Source organism: Nuphar pumila, chromosome 2 (assembly GCF_984573655.1).
Source record: "Nuphar pumila chromosome 2, dmNupPumi1.hap1.1, whole genome shotgun sequence".
Lineage (NCBI taxonomy): Eukaryota > Viridiplantae > Streptophyta > Magnoliopsida > Nymphaeales > Nymphaeaceae > Nuphar > Nuphar pumila.
Window position 1 is genome coordinate 21,324,061 of NC_143250.1, and position 15,511 is coordinate 21,339,571.

General features: G+C 36.4%; 1 protein-coding gene across 1 annotated transcript; it reads left to right on the top strand.

The window, feature by feature from the left end:
* Positions 1 to 2,919: 2,919 nt before the first annotated feature.
* On the top strand, positions 2,920 to 14,187 carry LOC149844993 (protein DETOXIFICATION 34-like). Its single transcript, XM_089997414.1, has 8 exons — positions 2,920 to 3,214; positions 5,727 to 6,008; positions 7,650 to 7,993; positions 8,919 to 8,975; positions 10,596 to 10,834; positions 11,523 to 11,641; positions 12,790 to 12,876; positions 13,848 to 14,187. Exons 1-8 carry the CDS (start codon positions 2,951 to 2,953, stop codon positions 13,917 to 13,919), a joined length of 1,464 nt encoding a protein of 487 aa, XP_089853540.1. The 5' UTR covers positions 2,920 to 2,950; the 3' UTR covers positions 13,920 to 14,187.
* Positions 14,188 to 15,511: the final 1,324 nt, after the last annotated feature.

Sequence of the window (15,511 nt, forward strand, 5' to 3'; positions counted from 1 at the left end):
TGCAATTATCAATACGACTAATATGCTAGAATTATGAAATGACATGTTCATAAGCTTAATAATATCAATAGCATGATCACAATAATAAGATGTCAATCAAAACAATATAATCTCATAAATAACCATATAATCTCAAATAAATTGCAACTAACTATGTTAGTGACTTAGCAGGGTTAGTATTAAGTTTTGATAGTCTTACTCCTCTGGGTACTCAGAGGTGTTCATCGTGACAACGAGAAATACTACGATGTTCATTGTGCAAAGGGGTATATTTGCCGTAGTTTCTGCTACCCGGATCCCCAACCCAAGTTGTGACCTCTAAAAGACCGAGAGATGATCAATGCATGGGTAAATTCGGATTGCAATCCCTATCGCTGCAGTAACTAAGGCCTACCTTCTGTCTGGTGACCTGGACCACCTTGACTCTGAGTAACAGAGGTCTGAGGACGCCTTGCTCCTCATTTTTCAAGTCGGTATAAATAAACTATAAAATTAAATATAAAAAATCCTAATTCAAACCTTAATAAAACTAAATATAGAATTTTGATTCAAAACCCTAATAAAAGAAAATCAAAGAAAAAAGTTTTAATCAAATTAAATATCTAAAACCCTAATTAAAGATATTTGATTCAAAACCCTAATCAATAAAAATCAAAGAAAAAACCATAATCAATGAAAAGCCTTAATCAATGAAAATCAAAGAAAAAACCATAATCAATGAAAAAACCTTAATCAATAAAAATCAAAGAAAAAAACCTAATTAATAAAAATCAAAGAAAAAACTTAATTAAAGAAAAAAATTGTAAAGAAGAACAAGAAGAAGAGCGAAGAAGAAGAAAGAAAGAAGAAGGGGGAGAGAGAGAGGAACGAAGAAGGGGAAGAAGAAAAGGGATAGAGAGAGAGAGCTTGTTGCAGGCCTTGCTACTAGCTTCACCGTCGGCCTTAGCATTGGCTTCTCCGTCGACCATTGTACAAGAGTGAAATAGATGGGGCAGAATTAGAGGATCGGGGTTGGACCCCCCCCTCCCCCCGCCCTTTTTTTTTGGTCAACATTGTTCACCCCTGTCATGTCCCCAGCATAACTAGGGGGTGGATCAGTGTTGATCCCAAATGGTTGTTATCAATTGTGTTCTTGGCGGCCGTTGTGTCCTGCGAGATGCACAGGATGTGCGTCCAAACAAGCCCTAAAGAACCAAAGGTCAAAATGCTTTAAGTTTCGAAAGGCAATGTCCACGATTAGATTTTTTATGGAGCTACTCTGGATTGTTGCTTTTTTAAACCAATACTAGTGGTTGGATTATAAAAAATCCAACAGTTATGGGTTTGGTACCCGTCCACCATATAAACCACCCATATATATATATATATATATATATATATATATATATATATATAAGCTATATATATATGTGGGCATATTGTATCACTATAGCTTATGGTGATACACACTTAATTTACATAGATCTAAGCTCCAAAAGCAAAATCTAATCATTGGATCATGTTTAGCATGTTTTATATATATATATATATATATATATATATATATATATATATATATATATATATATGGGCGTATTGTATCACTGTAGCTTATGGTGATACACACTTAATTTACATAGATCTAAGCTCCAAAAGCAAAATCCAATCATTGGATCATGTTTAGCATGTTTTATCTATTATTTTCATGTGTCAAAATTGACTCAAATAAAATATTTTATGCTATTTTTAAACAACTCATATTTTCATGAATTATGAACCGTTGATTTTCACCCTCTCAAAAACAAAATTTGATGGTTTATTAAACATGATAAAACCTTCTAACATAGTAAATGAACTATGCTAATTAAACACATCTATACAAGTAGATTTACCATTTGGTGGCTAAATCCATGAAAGCATGAATATGTACCACCATATGGTATCATGGTACACACCATATATTTTCTCATATATAAATATATAGGGAAATGGAAACCTACAAAATTCAAAACCTATTAAATGAAACCTGACAGTGGATTTTCGGTATTAAATGAAACCTACAATATGTACCACCATATGGTATCACTATAGATGTGTTCAGCATGATTGATTTACTAGAGATTGATGCTTAATTCATGCATTTTGAATGGAAAAAATGGTATTTAGATCATATTTGTACCCTCAAAATTTCAAAAAAAACACAGAAATTCATGATAATCCATTATCATGTTTCTGTTTCATTTAATAGGTTTTGTATTTTGTAGGTTTTTCTTTTATATATAAAAGAGACAGGTGCATGTATAATTTTAATTTAACGTGATTGCATCTCCCAGCAACCAATCACATGGCAGCATTTCCATTCGGTTCCAGGAACTTGCCATTCCTTTCTTTCCTTCCATTGTTACGTGTACCTACCAATCACGTGCCACTACCCATATGACCCAATCTGAGGTCCGATCAAGTGATATTTGTCAATACACAAACCTTGTAACTTTGTTGTGCCTTTACCATCACCATTCATTGTGCAATCACTCTAGTCGAGCCCACCAAAACACACTGGCAGTAATGTTAAAACACATTTATTGTGTTTTAACAATTTTTCTTTGTGGGCCGGACTGTTTGCACAATAAACGGTGGTGATGAAGGCCATGGACCGTAATGATTTCACGACACAAACCTTTTGGAAATTATTTTTGCATTGAACGGTGGTGATTGAAGTGATGGACAGTGGTGATTTCAAAACACAAAAAATTGTATTTTGTCAAATCTGTCCTCGATTATTTGACAGTGGTGCTGATTAGAATTCAGCTGATCCCCACAAAGTGCTCTCTCGTGCTCTCTCTCTCTCTCTCTCTCTCTCTCTCTCTCTCTCTCTCTCTCTCTCCTACACTAAGACTATGTATATATATATATATATATATTGCATATCCAACTGCTACATCAAGTCGAAGTGGCTTCTGGTGGTGCTAAGATGGAAGCTCCCCTCCTCAATGGCTCTAGCGAGGGAGAGTCGGGAGACTATCCGGTGGTGGCGGGTGTGGGAATGCGTTGGAGACTCTTCCTCAAGGAGTCAGCCCGCCTCTGGTCCATCGGGGCACCTATCGTCTTCCAGCTGCTCTGTCTCTATGGCATCAACTCCTCCACCCTCATTTTCGTCGGCCACATCGGAAACCTCCAGCTCTCTGCCGTCACGATCGGCCTCTCCGTCATCTCCACCTTCTCCTTCGGCTTCATGGTAAATGATCCAAACAGCAGAAAACTTTTCCCCTGGTTTTAGTTTTTCTACATGGAATTCCCAATACCCAACCCGGTTCTTAAACCTAACCATCAACACTAAGTGAAAGATCACAAATAATTGTCAACCCTATGCTCAATCTTGACCATCTCCTTCCAAAAAGACCGGTTTCCATGTAGCTCTTAAGGGCTAGTCCTGCTCACCAAAGCTCTACTCTGCAATGTGAGGACCGAATATTGTAGAATGTTGCATGTAGTCAAAGGCTAGTGTACCAACTACAAGAAATTAACTAGCTATAGTTGACTTGGTTAGGTTTTAGACAAGTGAATGGTTCTAGTGTGGTGACCTATAATAGGCCTACAGGGACTTGACTGAGCCCTCACAACCCTTAAACGGCTCACCAACCCCTGAAAAGGCCGGAACCACGGGCATCTTTGAAGAAGTGAAACCATAACAAGCAAAAAGATGCAGGTTGGGCATTCATTTCAAGCTACTTTTTTTTTTATATCTTAAATATTGTACGTTTTCCTTGTTTCTCTTATACATTATTATATTTTTATACTTTTTTTTAATGATAAAGCTGGGGTTAGGTAGACCCCCTACCTGTTCATTGAAAATTCATAATAATCATTACATCTCAATTTCACTGGGATACCAATCTTTCCAAATGGCAACCGGTTTGTTTGCAATCAAATAAAAAGATTTATCAACACTTGTTTGTTTGTTTGCTTTTTGAAAGGCTATCAACACTTGTTTGTTGGACTAATAGAACATGAGAATTGGAAATCTAATAACTAAAGTGTGAATCGAGAGACTTTTATGTGTTTTTTTTTTTTCGTTTTTGTTTTTGTTTTTGTTATTTTTTAATCGGACCACGCAGATGTAATTTAGATGCTTGGTTTTAAAGGGGTCAGTTCTTGGATCATCAGATTGTGGTGAATAAGCAGGATTTTTTAAGGCTTAAAAATCAAAGACTTAAATTTTTTGTCAATATCCAGTTGTCCGAAAATCATATTTAACATGATCCGAGTTCAAAACCTAGTGGTACGTTGAATAATAACCCAGCCTGCCTTTTTAAAAAAAAAAAAAAAAGGATCATGCTGAACTCATCTGCACGGTTGGATTTGCAAAAAACTATCGAAAATGCCTAGTTCACATTCTAATTCTCATATTTTAGTAGCCTCTTGTTTGTTTTGTTATCTATGCATATTATTTTCTCACTTATTTCTGCTTTTTTTTTTTACAAATTTTTAAATGCCAAAATTTTCTCAATATTTTTCCTACATTTATCAAACAAACCAATATTTTCTGAGATTCAACTTGCCCAGATATAGCCGAAACTACTATTTGTGACCATGATTTCACACGCTTATGCCTTTGGTGCAATAAATTTTCCTTTAATTTAAAAATCAACTTATTACTGTATTCCATGTATTGGCTTTGAAGGTAGTATATATAGGCCCAACTGTGTTGGATAATGAAAGTGGATCCTGTAAAACTAATCTCACCCAGCATTTACAACCACAAAACCCATCCCTCTGTGGGTCCCACTTGTACTGAGCTACATTACTGTGGGGTGGGTGGGTTTTGTGGTCGCTATCTCATCCAGCGTTTTACAGGATTTTCTCTCAGAATATATGGATTAACTTGATTTGAGCCGTGCGACACGCAGCTTGGCTCAGGTGAGGAGCTACGTAAGCCTTGCAGAAGCGAGTTAAAGGCACACACACCTTGGCTGAAACCACTTGCCTAGTGTCCAAATGATAGATCCATGTTCAATTAGAAAGTTAAAATGAACTGACATCTATGTTAATTAGAATTTATCAAAAGTAGAAGTTTAGCTATTAAAATTAAAAGTTTAACGTCTATAAATAGGTGAGAAGTCCTCAGAGTTAGGTAGTTCAATTGAGATTTGAGATATGAGTTAATTTTCATTTGTTGCTTATTATTTATTATTTTTAAATAATATTAGATGATTCTAGATATTTTAAGCTCTGTTTGGAAACTGGCAGTTGAGATGGGAGTTTATGCATTTGGTAGATACGTCAAACTACATTGGTGGTGGGTGTTTGAAAACTGGTAGCTGGGATGAGAGTTTATGCATTTGGGAGACGAAATGCGTCTGTCTCGCTTTATATTTGTGGATTTGGCAGCTACCACTTTTCCAATTGCATAAATTCCCTTCCACCACTACCAGTTTCCTAACAGAGCCTTAGATAGTAGTAATTTGGTGACCATAGTATTGTCTTGGATTTGCATCTGGTTTGAACATAAAACTAGACCAATTTCATGAACTTCAACATTCTTATTGTTAGTAATATTGCTACTAAACGTGAGGGGTTGTGGAGCAACAATACCTTGCTGATGAATTTCAGATGAAATGTAACTAAACTCTCTTCCACTACGAAATGTATTGAATGTTGTAGTGTAGACCTCATCTTTACCAAAATTCAGCAGATTGAATGGAATTCTTCTTCTTCTTTTTTGTTGGTTTTGTTTTTTGTCTTGACAGTATGGGATGAGCAGTGCTCTTGAGACGCTCTGTGGCCAAGCTTTTGGTGCTGGGCAGGTGCACATGCTCGGCATCTATTTGCAGCGCTCTTGGATAATTATGTTGGTCTGTGCTCTAATCATATGCCCAGTCTATGTATTTGCTGAACCTATACTCAAGCTCATTGGACAACAGGCAGACATAGCTGAGCTTGGTGCAAACTTTGCACTCATGATCATCCCACAGCTCTTCGCCTTTGCCTGCAACTTTCCTGTTCAAAAATTCCTTCAAGCACAGAGGAAGGTGAGGTACGATGTGTGCGCATGCGTCTGTGTGTATGTGCTTGTGCATGCATGCTTGCATGTGTATGCACATGCTCATGCGTTTACACATGCGTGTGTGTGTGTGTGAGTAAAAGTCTAGCAAGCAAGAATTTACTGTTACCAAATAAAAGATGCACTGAAAGTGACATTGCCTGGCATCTTAAATTGGGTTTGGAAAAGGAACTGGGTGCGTTTGGGATGCCATGATATATATATATATATGAGTCACTAAAATATCAGAACTAATGTGTGAACCACAATTTTCAAGGATTTTTTGTTCTTTTCTCTTGAATCTAACTGCACGTATGTGATCTACATGCTTGGTTTTATAAGAACTCGCTCTTGAATCATCGGATTTTGATGCATAAACGAGATTTTTTTAAGGCTTTAAAATCAATGGCTCATAAGCTTCATAAATATTCAAGCATTCATAAATCACATTTTTTCATCAAAAATACATGATCCAATGGTTGATTCCTATCAAATTCACTATGCCAAGCACATCCACATTGTTGGATTTGCAAAAAAAAAATGTGTTGGAAATGCCCATATTTCTATTTCTCATATTCTATTTTTCATATTTCAGTTCTCATATTCAAGTGACTATATATATATATATATATATATTAAAACACATTTAGCCTATGCATTGAAAACATTCACATTCCATAGAACATACTCATATCATAGCCTATATATTTAGGGATGCAAATGGATTGGATTCAGTTGGATCTCCACTTAAGATCAAAATGAGTACCGGATGCAGACTTACGCAATTGGATTCTCTTTAGATTCATACCACATTTAGATTGATATGTTATATGGATGTGCACTCGTCAATTCAAGTCAATATTTTTTTATGCAAAATCATTGTTTCGAGCAATTTTATTAGATCTATCATTACCATCTGAAATCCAGAGTCAACTTGTCTTTGTTAGTTCCAAATTGGATGTAGATTCAGATTTTGGATTTGATCAACTATATATGATTTAGTCCATATCCGACCTCTTTGTGCCCCACTACTGATCAGGTCAAGGAAAGAGCATTCATAACTTTTTCCTAAAGTTGTTCTTTCCTCTATTTCCTTTTGTGGATTCCATATTGTATGCAATTCATAAAATGGATTGTTTGATTCCATGGAATAGGCTTCAAGTCCACAAACTGACAATGGTATGGATTCCAAATCTGCTGCATCCTGCCATTAATTGTTAAAACAAGAAAGTTTTCATCCACATATTCCTATTGTATCTTCTAATAGTACTAGGAAGGTTAGGAAATCATGGATTTTTGTTTCGCAAATTAATACATGGCCCTTGAAGCTCCTGTTGGAACTTGTTAGATTTGGTGTTCCTATGGGCACTAAGAATGTCACATTTGGTTTAGGATGATTGTAGCAACTAGCAACAACATATTGACCAAAATGAAGCTGGATGATGCTTAATTTTAGAAGATGCAGGTGCAATGGCTATTAATTAAACAAGACCTTGGTTTTGGGCCACGTAAGGCAGGGTGGTCGTGGGGCCCTACCCGGGGTTTTCCTTGCTTCGGCAAAGGGTTTCCCTTGGTTTTATTTTTCTTTCCTCATACGAACTCAAGTTCTGTGACTGATGATTGTGCTTAGGTGATGGTCCTGGCATGGATTGGACTTGCATCATTGATCCTTCATGTGTTTCTGTCTTGGCTCTTCATATGGATCTTTCGTTGGGACTTGACTGGAGCAGCTGCAGCGTTGGACATCAGCGCGTGGTTCATTGTGGTGGCACAGATGTCGTATGTGTTTGGTTGGTGCAAGAATGCATGGCCTGGATTCTCCATGATGGCCTTCAACGAGATTTGGGCATTTGTCTGGCTCTCGCTCGCGTCGGCCGTCATGTTATGCCTAGAGATTTGGTACATGATGATACTAGTTCTCCTCACCGGACATTTGAGTGATGCGACGATCGCCGTCGATTCGTTATCAATATGGTACTTGTCATGATTCATTTCCTTCCACAATGAAAAACATATAGGTGTGTTTGAGTTAGGAGTAAGGGTTTTTCTCTTGCATGGAAAGTCCAAATCCTCAGATAAAACCTTTAGAAAACTGTTTCTGTGCATTAATTTTTTGTTTTGTTTTATTACACGGAAAAAACCTGTTTGGGATTGAAGACTAGGTCATGCTGGTTTAGCCTGCATTCTTATGATCATTGTCTTGGCAGCGTAAAACTCTGCGAGCACCTATTGCTTAGCCTTGCAAGGTAGGGAGAGGCATCCCTATCCACGAGTCAAGACCACATGGGCAACCCCTTGTGGTCGTTTCGTGCATTATATGTAGGGATGGCAGTGGATCGGGGAGGGGGCGAGGGACAAGGTCTCCACCCCCGCCCTGTTTCAAAATCCGAACCTCCATCCTCGCCGGGGATGGATTTTAACCTCCACCCCCGCCTCCATCCCCGTTTCATATCCTTCATCCCCGGTCCAAACGGGGCGGGGCCCGTTGTCCCCGGGTCCACTGCCATCCCTAATTATATGAGAAGTAGTGAACACCTTCACTCCTTCCCCAATATCCAAACACTTTGTAAAGAATGTCAAAGCTCTTTGTGATGTTGTTTGTATGAGCCAAGCTAAACAGGCTCCCTGAACTAAGCCAGACCAGTTATCTATGTGTCTTGCTTCAGCTCAAGATTTGGTTCCAACCTTAGGTAGCTTGTCAGGTAATGGTCCATGTCCACACTAACAATCACACTGGCAACTTTCTCATGTTTTGGTAAACTTAAAAAAGTGCTGTGACTGTGTTTTGCAATCACAGGAAGCTGAGGAAATCCAAGAATAACAGGGTGTGTTGCAAGTGTGTTGAGAGTATTTCTCTAGCATCATAAACAAGCTGATTAGTTCTTTTTTCTTTTTTCAGCATGAATGTAAACGGCTGGGAACAAATCATTTTCATTGGAATCAATGCTGCCATCAGGTGAGAAGTTACATTGACAGTTGTGTGTTGAACTTGTTGTAGTGACCACCAACCATGTATTTGGATTGTTAAATTTGATAGCTAATGCTCATATGCCGTCTAATATGCATCATGCATTCCCGTCTAATATGCATCATGCATTCTAACACCATGCCATCCTATACCATTCATATGGTTATATGGCCATTCTCACAATAATGGTATCTTGGTCAACAATCCTTGCCTCTTTTACTTCCTGCACTTCAAGCTTCCGCAACTGCGAAATTGCTCTTGTTGCAACCATGATGAGTAACATAAGATGCCCCCGTAATCGGCTTCTATATGATTCAGTTATATAAGTCTTTCATCCATTATTTGCTAAGAGGACAGATCAGGTGCAATACTACATGAAAAATGGGATTTATTTTGTGTCAGTAAAAGTCTTTACTTGAACAATCGCCTCGCTATTGAAAGCCTCACAGGTAAAGCTCTCACTGGCGCCGGTGAAAGTTTTGACTGTCCAGTAATACAGTTTTCACACATTTGGTGTGCTGCTGCACCTGATCACCCTCTTGGACACCTGCTCCACAGCTGCAAGGCTGTACCCAAACATCCAAGATGGTCAGGTGTAGCAGCACACTAAAAGTGTGCAATCACATTGCACCTGATCCTCCCTCCATTGTTAAGGACCAATCAGTACAACTTTTTTTTTTAATGATGGCGACACCTGTTTATGGTGTCAGCTTCAGTTGGGTTCAAAACGTGTACCTCGCTCTTGGACAGTGAAACCCCAGGATCACCTCCTTAGTGGGCGGAGCTACATACTGGCCTGGAAATCCCCAATAAGGGGGTGACCTGCACCCCTCTCTCTCTCTCTTTCTATATATATATATATATATATATATATATATATATATATATATATATATATATATATATATATATATAGTAATGCTCCGGGAGTACCTACTCCCATGTACTAAAAATCATGATTATAAGTTGTATTTTCTCAATTAAACCTTATGGATGTACTCAACATAGTTTATTTGATAGGAATCAGCTTTTCATCATGTTTTTGGACATAAAAGTAGGATTTTTTAAGTCATGAAATTTTAATCCATTGTGAGCCATTGATTTTTAGAGGTCTTAAAAAACATACATATATGCTATAATCACATGATCCAAAAACTTGTTTTCTACTAAATAATGCCTATAGATCATATCTATAGGGTCCGATCAACTAAAGAAGTTTAAGAAATTTGACAATCTAAAGCTAAGTGGGAGTAGGTACTCCGGGATCACCGTATCATTACCAACATATATATACCCACCCTAACTTGGATTTCTGGCTCAACCCCTGCCTCCTTGCCCACCAAGAAAAAGGCCCTAGTTCTTTAACACGGTTATGCAAACAGGGACAACCATGCATACATTAGAAATTAATGATAGAGTTGGTATCCTTCTTATTAGTGCTAATCATGTTAAAGAGAAAGAAACATGTCCACTTTAGTTTATTTCATGAAATTAAAAAATTAGAAAAAAACCATATTAATGTTTTCTAAAATTTAATGTGGCACCAATTTTCATTAGTGAATTTAATCAATTATACATCCTTTTTTTATGTGCGTTTACATTTTTCAGTGTTCGCGTTTCAAATGAGCTCGGATCTGGCCACCCTAGAGCTGCAAAGTTTGCAGTGATCTCTGTGCTCCTAACATCACTGATTATTGGGGTTCTCTTCATGGCTGTGATTCTGATAACCAGAAACTACTTTGCCCTACTTTTTACCAGCAGTAAGGAAGTGCAGAACTCGGTTGCCAATCTTGCTTACATTCTTGCAGTGACCATGGTGCTAAATAGTATCCAACCAGTCATATCAGGTAACTACTACACATATATTCATGGAAAATGTTAAAGCTATGGTTTTTCTTTTCTGCTGTTACATTTTATTCTTTTGCTTTGTCACCTTGTCAAATTCCGGCAATCTTTTCAAATAGAAGTTTCAAAAGGTGATGGAATTTCCATCTTCCCATAAACCAACATATCCTATTTCTTTCACCAAAAAAACTATCCCATAATTTTGATAACCAACAGAAAATGTGACAGTTTTGCAAACACGGATCCCATCATTTGAAATAAGATGGGTTCCATCATACATTCAATCCTAGCCATCCGATCAAATGGCTAAATGGTTCTGCTGGATGGCTAGGATTCAATGTATGATGAAACCCATCCTATTTCAAATGATGGGATCCGTTTCCTAGTTTTGCTCTCTATGTGATGCAGTTAAAAAACATACTTAATGAAGGCTAATATTGTGAGAGTATACTTGCTATCGTCCGAAGCATGACAAAGTTTGCAAACTTCTGCAACCAAGTTTATGAATGCTCCAAAATTGTTATTTACTTGATCGTGTTTAATATAATTCCAAATGCTCCGTGATCCCAATGATCACCAAAAGCTAGAAATGGATCTGACAGATTTTAAAGTTTGAAAATTGAGAAGATCCATCAAGCTTTTTGAATTATCTTGCTAAATGATTCTTATTTTACTTTATTTACAATGCAGGTGTGGCTGTTGGAGGAGGCTGGCAAGCCTTAGTTGCTTACATAAACTTGGGGTGCTATTATATATTCGGTCTTCCTCTTGGCTTCCTTCTAGGTTACAAATTGGACTTGGGTGTTAAGGTAAGCTCTAGTCTACCTTCATGCTATTCAATCCTCTTCAATATTTTATTTTTTAATTTATTTAATTATCCAACCAGAGAGCCTATAGAATATGTTAACTGGAGTATGAACCAAGATTTTCATGGGGGTTTTTGTTTTTTATGCATAAATTTCACCAAACTAATGTGATATAGATGTTTGGTTTTATAAAAACAACTCTTGGATCATGCATAAGAATGATCTTTTAAGGCTTGAAAATTAAAGTCTTAGAATTTTCATAAATATTCAAGCATCCAAAAATCAAATTTTTCATCGAAAATACATGATCCAACAATCGATTCTCAGCAAATGAACCATGCCAAATGCATCTACAGGGTTGGATTTGCAAAAAAAAGTGCTAGAAATGCCTAGTTCACACTGCGGTTCACATATTTTCAGTTAACATATTCTAATGACCCTCCAACCAGATATACCTTCTCAATTTATTTTATTTTTTAATTTATTTATTAATATATAAATAAGTTCTTGGATGGACAAAGGCGGGCTTCAAGTAGGATAACACCTGGTAAATTGTTATTTAAGAAAAATACTGAACTTAAGACTTTTTCATGTCTTGCAGTAAGTACAAAGCATGATTCTGAATCTATTTAAAGTCAAATGCTTGTGTTTACTGAAAGTTCATCAGCTTCTGGAGTCAGGAGAACCAAGAAGTTTGTGTTTAATTGCACCTTCTTTTGTTTTCTCTAAAGAAACAAAAACGTCCCACCTATATGAGAGTCTTATGGACAAATTGCCACCTATGTGACATTAATATCTTAATTATATAAAAAAATATCGCAAGAAAACACAATATTATGAAACAAGTTAAAAATAACAAAAACATTGTGATATCTTTAAAAATGAATCAATTTTGTTATTAAAAATGAATGTATTACAAGTTTATTTGCAATGTCTTGGGAAAACAAACTTTGGTTCTATTCACTTATTTGCAAATTTTGTGTTATTATTTTCTTGTGTTTAAGTTAAAACCTAAAAAAAATAAAATGAAAAAAAATCGACAGAATTCATAGCTCTCTCTCTCTCTCTCTCTCTCTCTCTCTCTCTCTCTCTCTCTCTCTCTCTCTCTCCAAGTATAGGCTATTTTTATACTAATGTTCCGACTTTATCAGGGAATTTGGACTGGCATGCTTTGCGGTACTGCATTGCAAACCATCATTCTCTTGGGGATAGTATGGAGAACAAATTGGAGCAAAGAGGTAAATGATAAAATAATTGCATACACCTTGTCTTTTGTCTTTTTGGAAACATAAAGCACGGCCACTGCTCACTAGGGTCATGAGTTGCACAGACCCTAGGGACCTTGTCATCTTGAATTGCATCATCGGCATCATCTTTTATATATATATGCAAACATGTTAAATAAAACATGTTAAATGTTTGTTTTGTGCTTTTTTCATTTTATTTTCAAATTATCAGTGTACAGATGTGATCTACCTATTTTATTTTATAAGTATCAGCCCGTGGAGCGTTTGATTTTTACACATGGATGGGTTTTTATAAGGATCCAAAATCAGCAGTAAAAAATCTTTGTAAACTTTTGAGGCTTCAAATATCATGTTTTTCATAAAATACGTATGATCCGAGTGTCAATTTTTAGTAAATCAACTTTGCCGAACACATCCATCGGGTTGGAATTTCAAAAAGCCACAGGAAAAACAGAAAAGCTCATTAGTATGTTTCATTTACCAGTGAACCGTTGATCGAAGGAAAAAAAAAAGGTTTTTAGATGCAGTGAACTGCCACTGAAGAAGAGTCAAAAGTGGTCGTTGCTAAAGGGGTCTTTCCGCCACTAAAGATCATTTTTGCACTTTTCTTTTTTGGTTCATAGCCAGTCCGCATGTTTGCAGTTCATACATTCTACTCGTATATCCGAACTGCATTCGGCTCAAACCTCGATTATTGAATCATTTCGCATGAAGGCATATAAATGAAACCTTCAAACCATCATGTGTGTGCATGTCACAGATCCTTACCAAAAATATTGAATCCATTAACCATGGCATCCAGAAATATCAAAAAATTTAAAACTCTGGAGATTTTTGCTCTTCAAAAGAAAAAAAAAATAGTTGCAATATGTTTGGTAATGGTAATTTTCATTTATTAGAAACTGGCATCACCTTATGAAGAAAATATTCTTGAGAAATTCATTGGGATGTTAATGTGGTAGGCTGATGCTGCATTTGAAAGGGTGCGTACTTGGGGTGGACAAGAAGATGAAAAATTACAAGTGGAAATTTGATTGTCCGTAAAAAAGGGAAAGGGTTGGGGAATCGTGTGGTTTGGCGCCAACGGCCTCCAGATTTTGTCTGACAAAATAACCAGAGTTTGGAAGAAGAAGGTGAATTGTTCGCAGGAGAAAAAAAAAGAAAAAGAAAAAGTGAAGGCAGCTTATTTACTTTCCGTTTCCATGGTTTCCTATTTGTGAAGCAGTGAAATAGACATCCCACTGAATTTTGATGTTCTTGAAGTTGCTACGATTAGTTAATGAAATTTGTCTTTTCAGTTAAGTATGAAATTTGTGTTTACATGAATGCAATTATGAATTAACTCCATGTATGGTTGTATTCAGATCTACTGTAAATCTTTTCCCTTCAAATTTTTTAATCTCACCCCTACTCCATTGTTAGCAAACCTAAAATACTAAATATTATAAAAGCAAAAGCAAGGATATCAAGTGCAAAAAATTGGATGTTTTATAACTTTTTCTTAATTGACATCATTGTCATTTGAGTTGAGGATGTAATTAAAAATTTGCAAGGGCATTTGTATTGAGTTTTCTGTAAAAAGTAAGTGTTACTTACATAGCACAATGTAATTTTTTCAAATACTGCCCTTTAGGGGCCGTTTGGATGAGAGGGGGCAAGATCTGGTTTTTACAAAATCAGATTTCTAACCTATTTGGGTGACAAAAACCTGGTTTCAGGTTTTTGGCCACCAAAAACATAAAAAATAAAGAAAAAAAAAATGATGCCGAGGGGTGATGGATATTGCATAAGAACCTAACTATTAAGACGGAAGCTATCTTATAGACATTATATCCATGCCTCTTCTAAATGCAAATCATAGTATTAATTCTTACGAGAATTGAATGGAAAACAAGAGATACATTTTCTTAAAATATGGATAAATAGAAATTTAACTCCTAAAGAAGCATTTTACGAAGCTTCTCGTAATTTGATCGATTTATCCATTCCTTTGAGGAACATGACATAAATATACAAGACAATCTAAAAAGGGCTATTGTGCCCTTTTTTACCTTTCATGATAGATTGGATAATATGAAAAGAGAAATCATATTCAAACATATTTTTATTGATTAATCAGAATTGCATGCCCCTAGCTAGGACTTATAACTGTCTCAAAAAGTCCAATACACATACATTATTAGACCTTTTGAGTAAGAGTCAAGAAGATCTTATGAGAATTGAGCATTTTCACATAGAAGTAAAACAAATATTTGACATTCTACAAAAGGGTTTCACAATTGACTTGCTTAAAAATAAAAATCAGTTTTAAGCCTGTTGAAATTATTTTATTGGCCATTTCTTGGCTGGTGGCTGGTCGAAAAATGGCCAGCCAGCCCAACAAGTAAAAAAAAAAACTAAGAAAAAAATATGGTCGGCGCTTTTCCGGCCAGCTGCCGGCCACTGAAAAAAATGAAAAAAAAAAGGTGGAATCCATTGTAAACCTTTTGACACCAGGCTGCATGGCTTTGTGAATTCCATGTAAACGGGAAGCTAGTGATTGCCATGGTCGAGGTGAAATCCTCATACCAACACTTTTTAGCTTTTGATGAAGGAGCTGACAATCACCCTGGATGAATGCATTGAA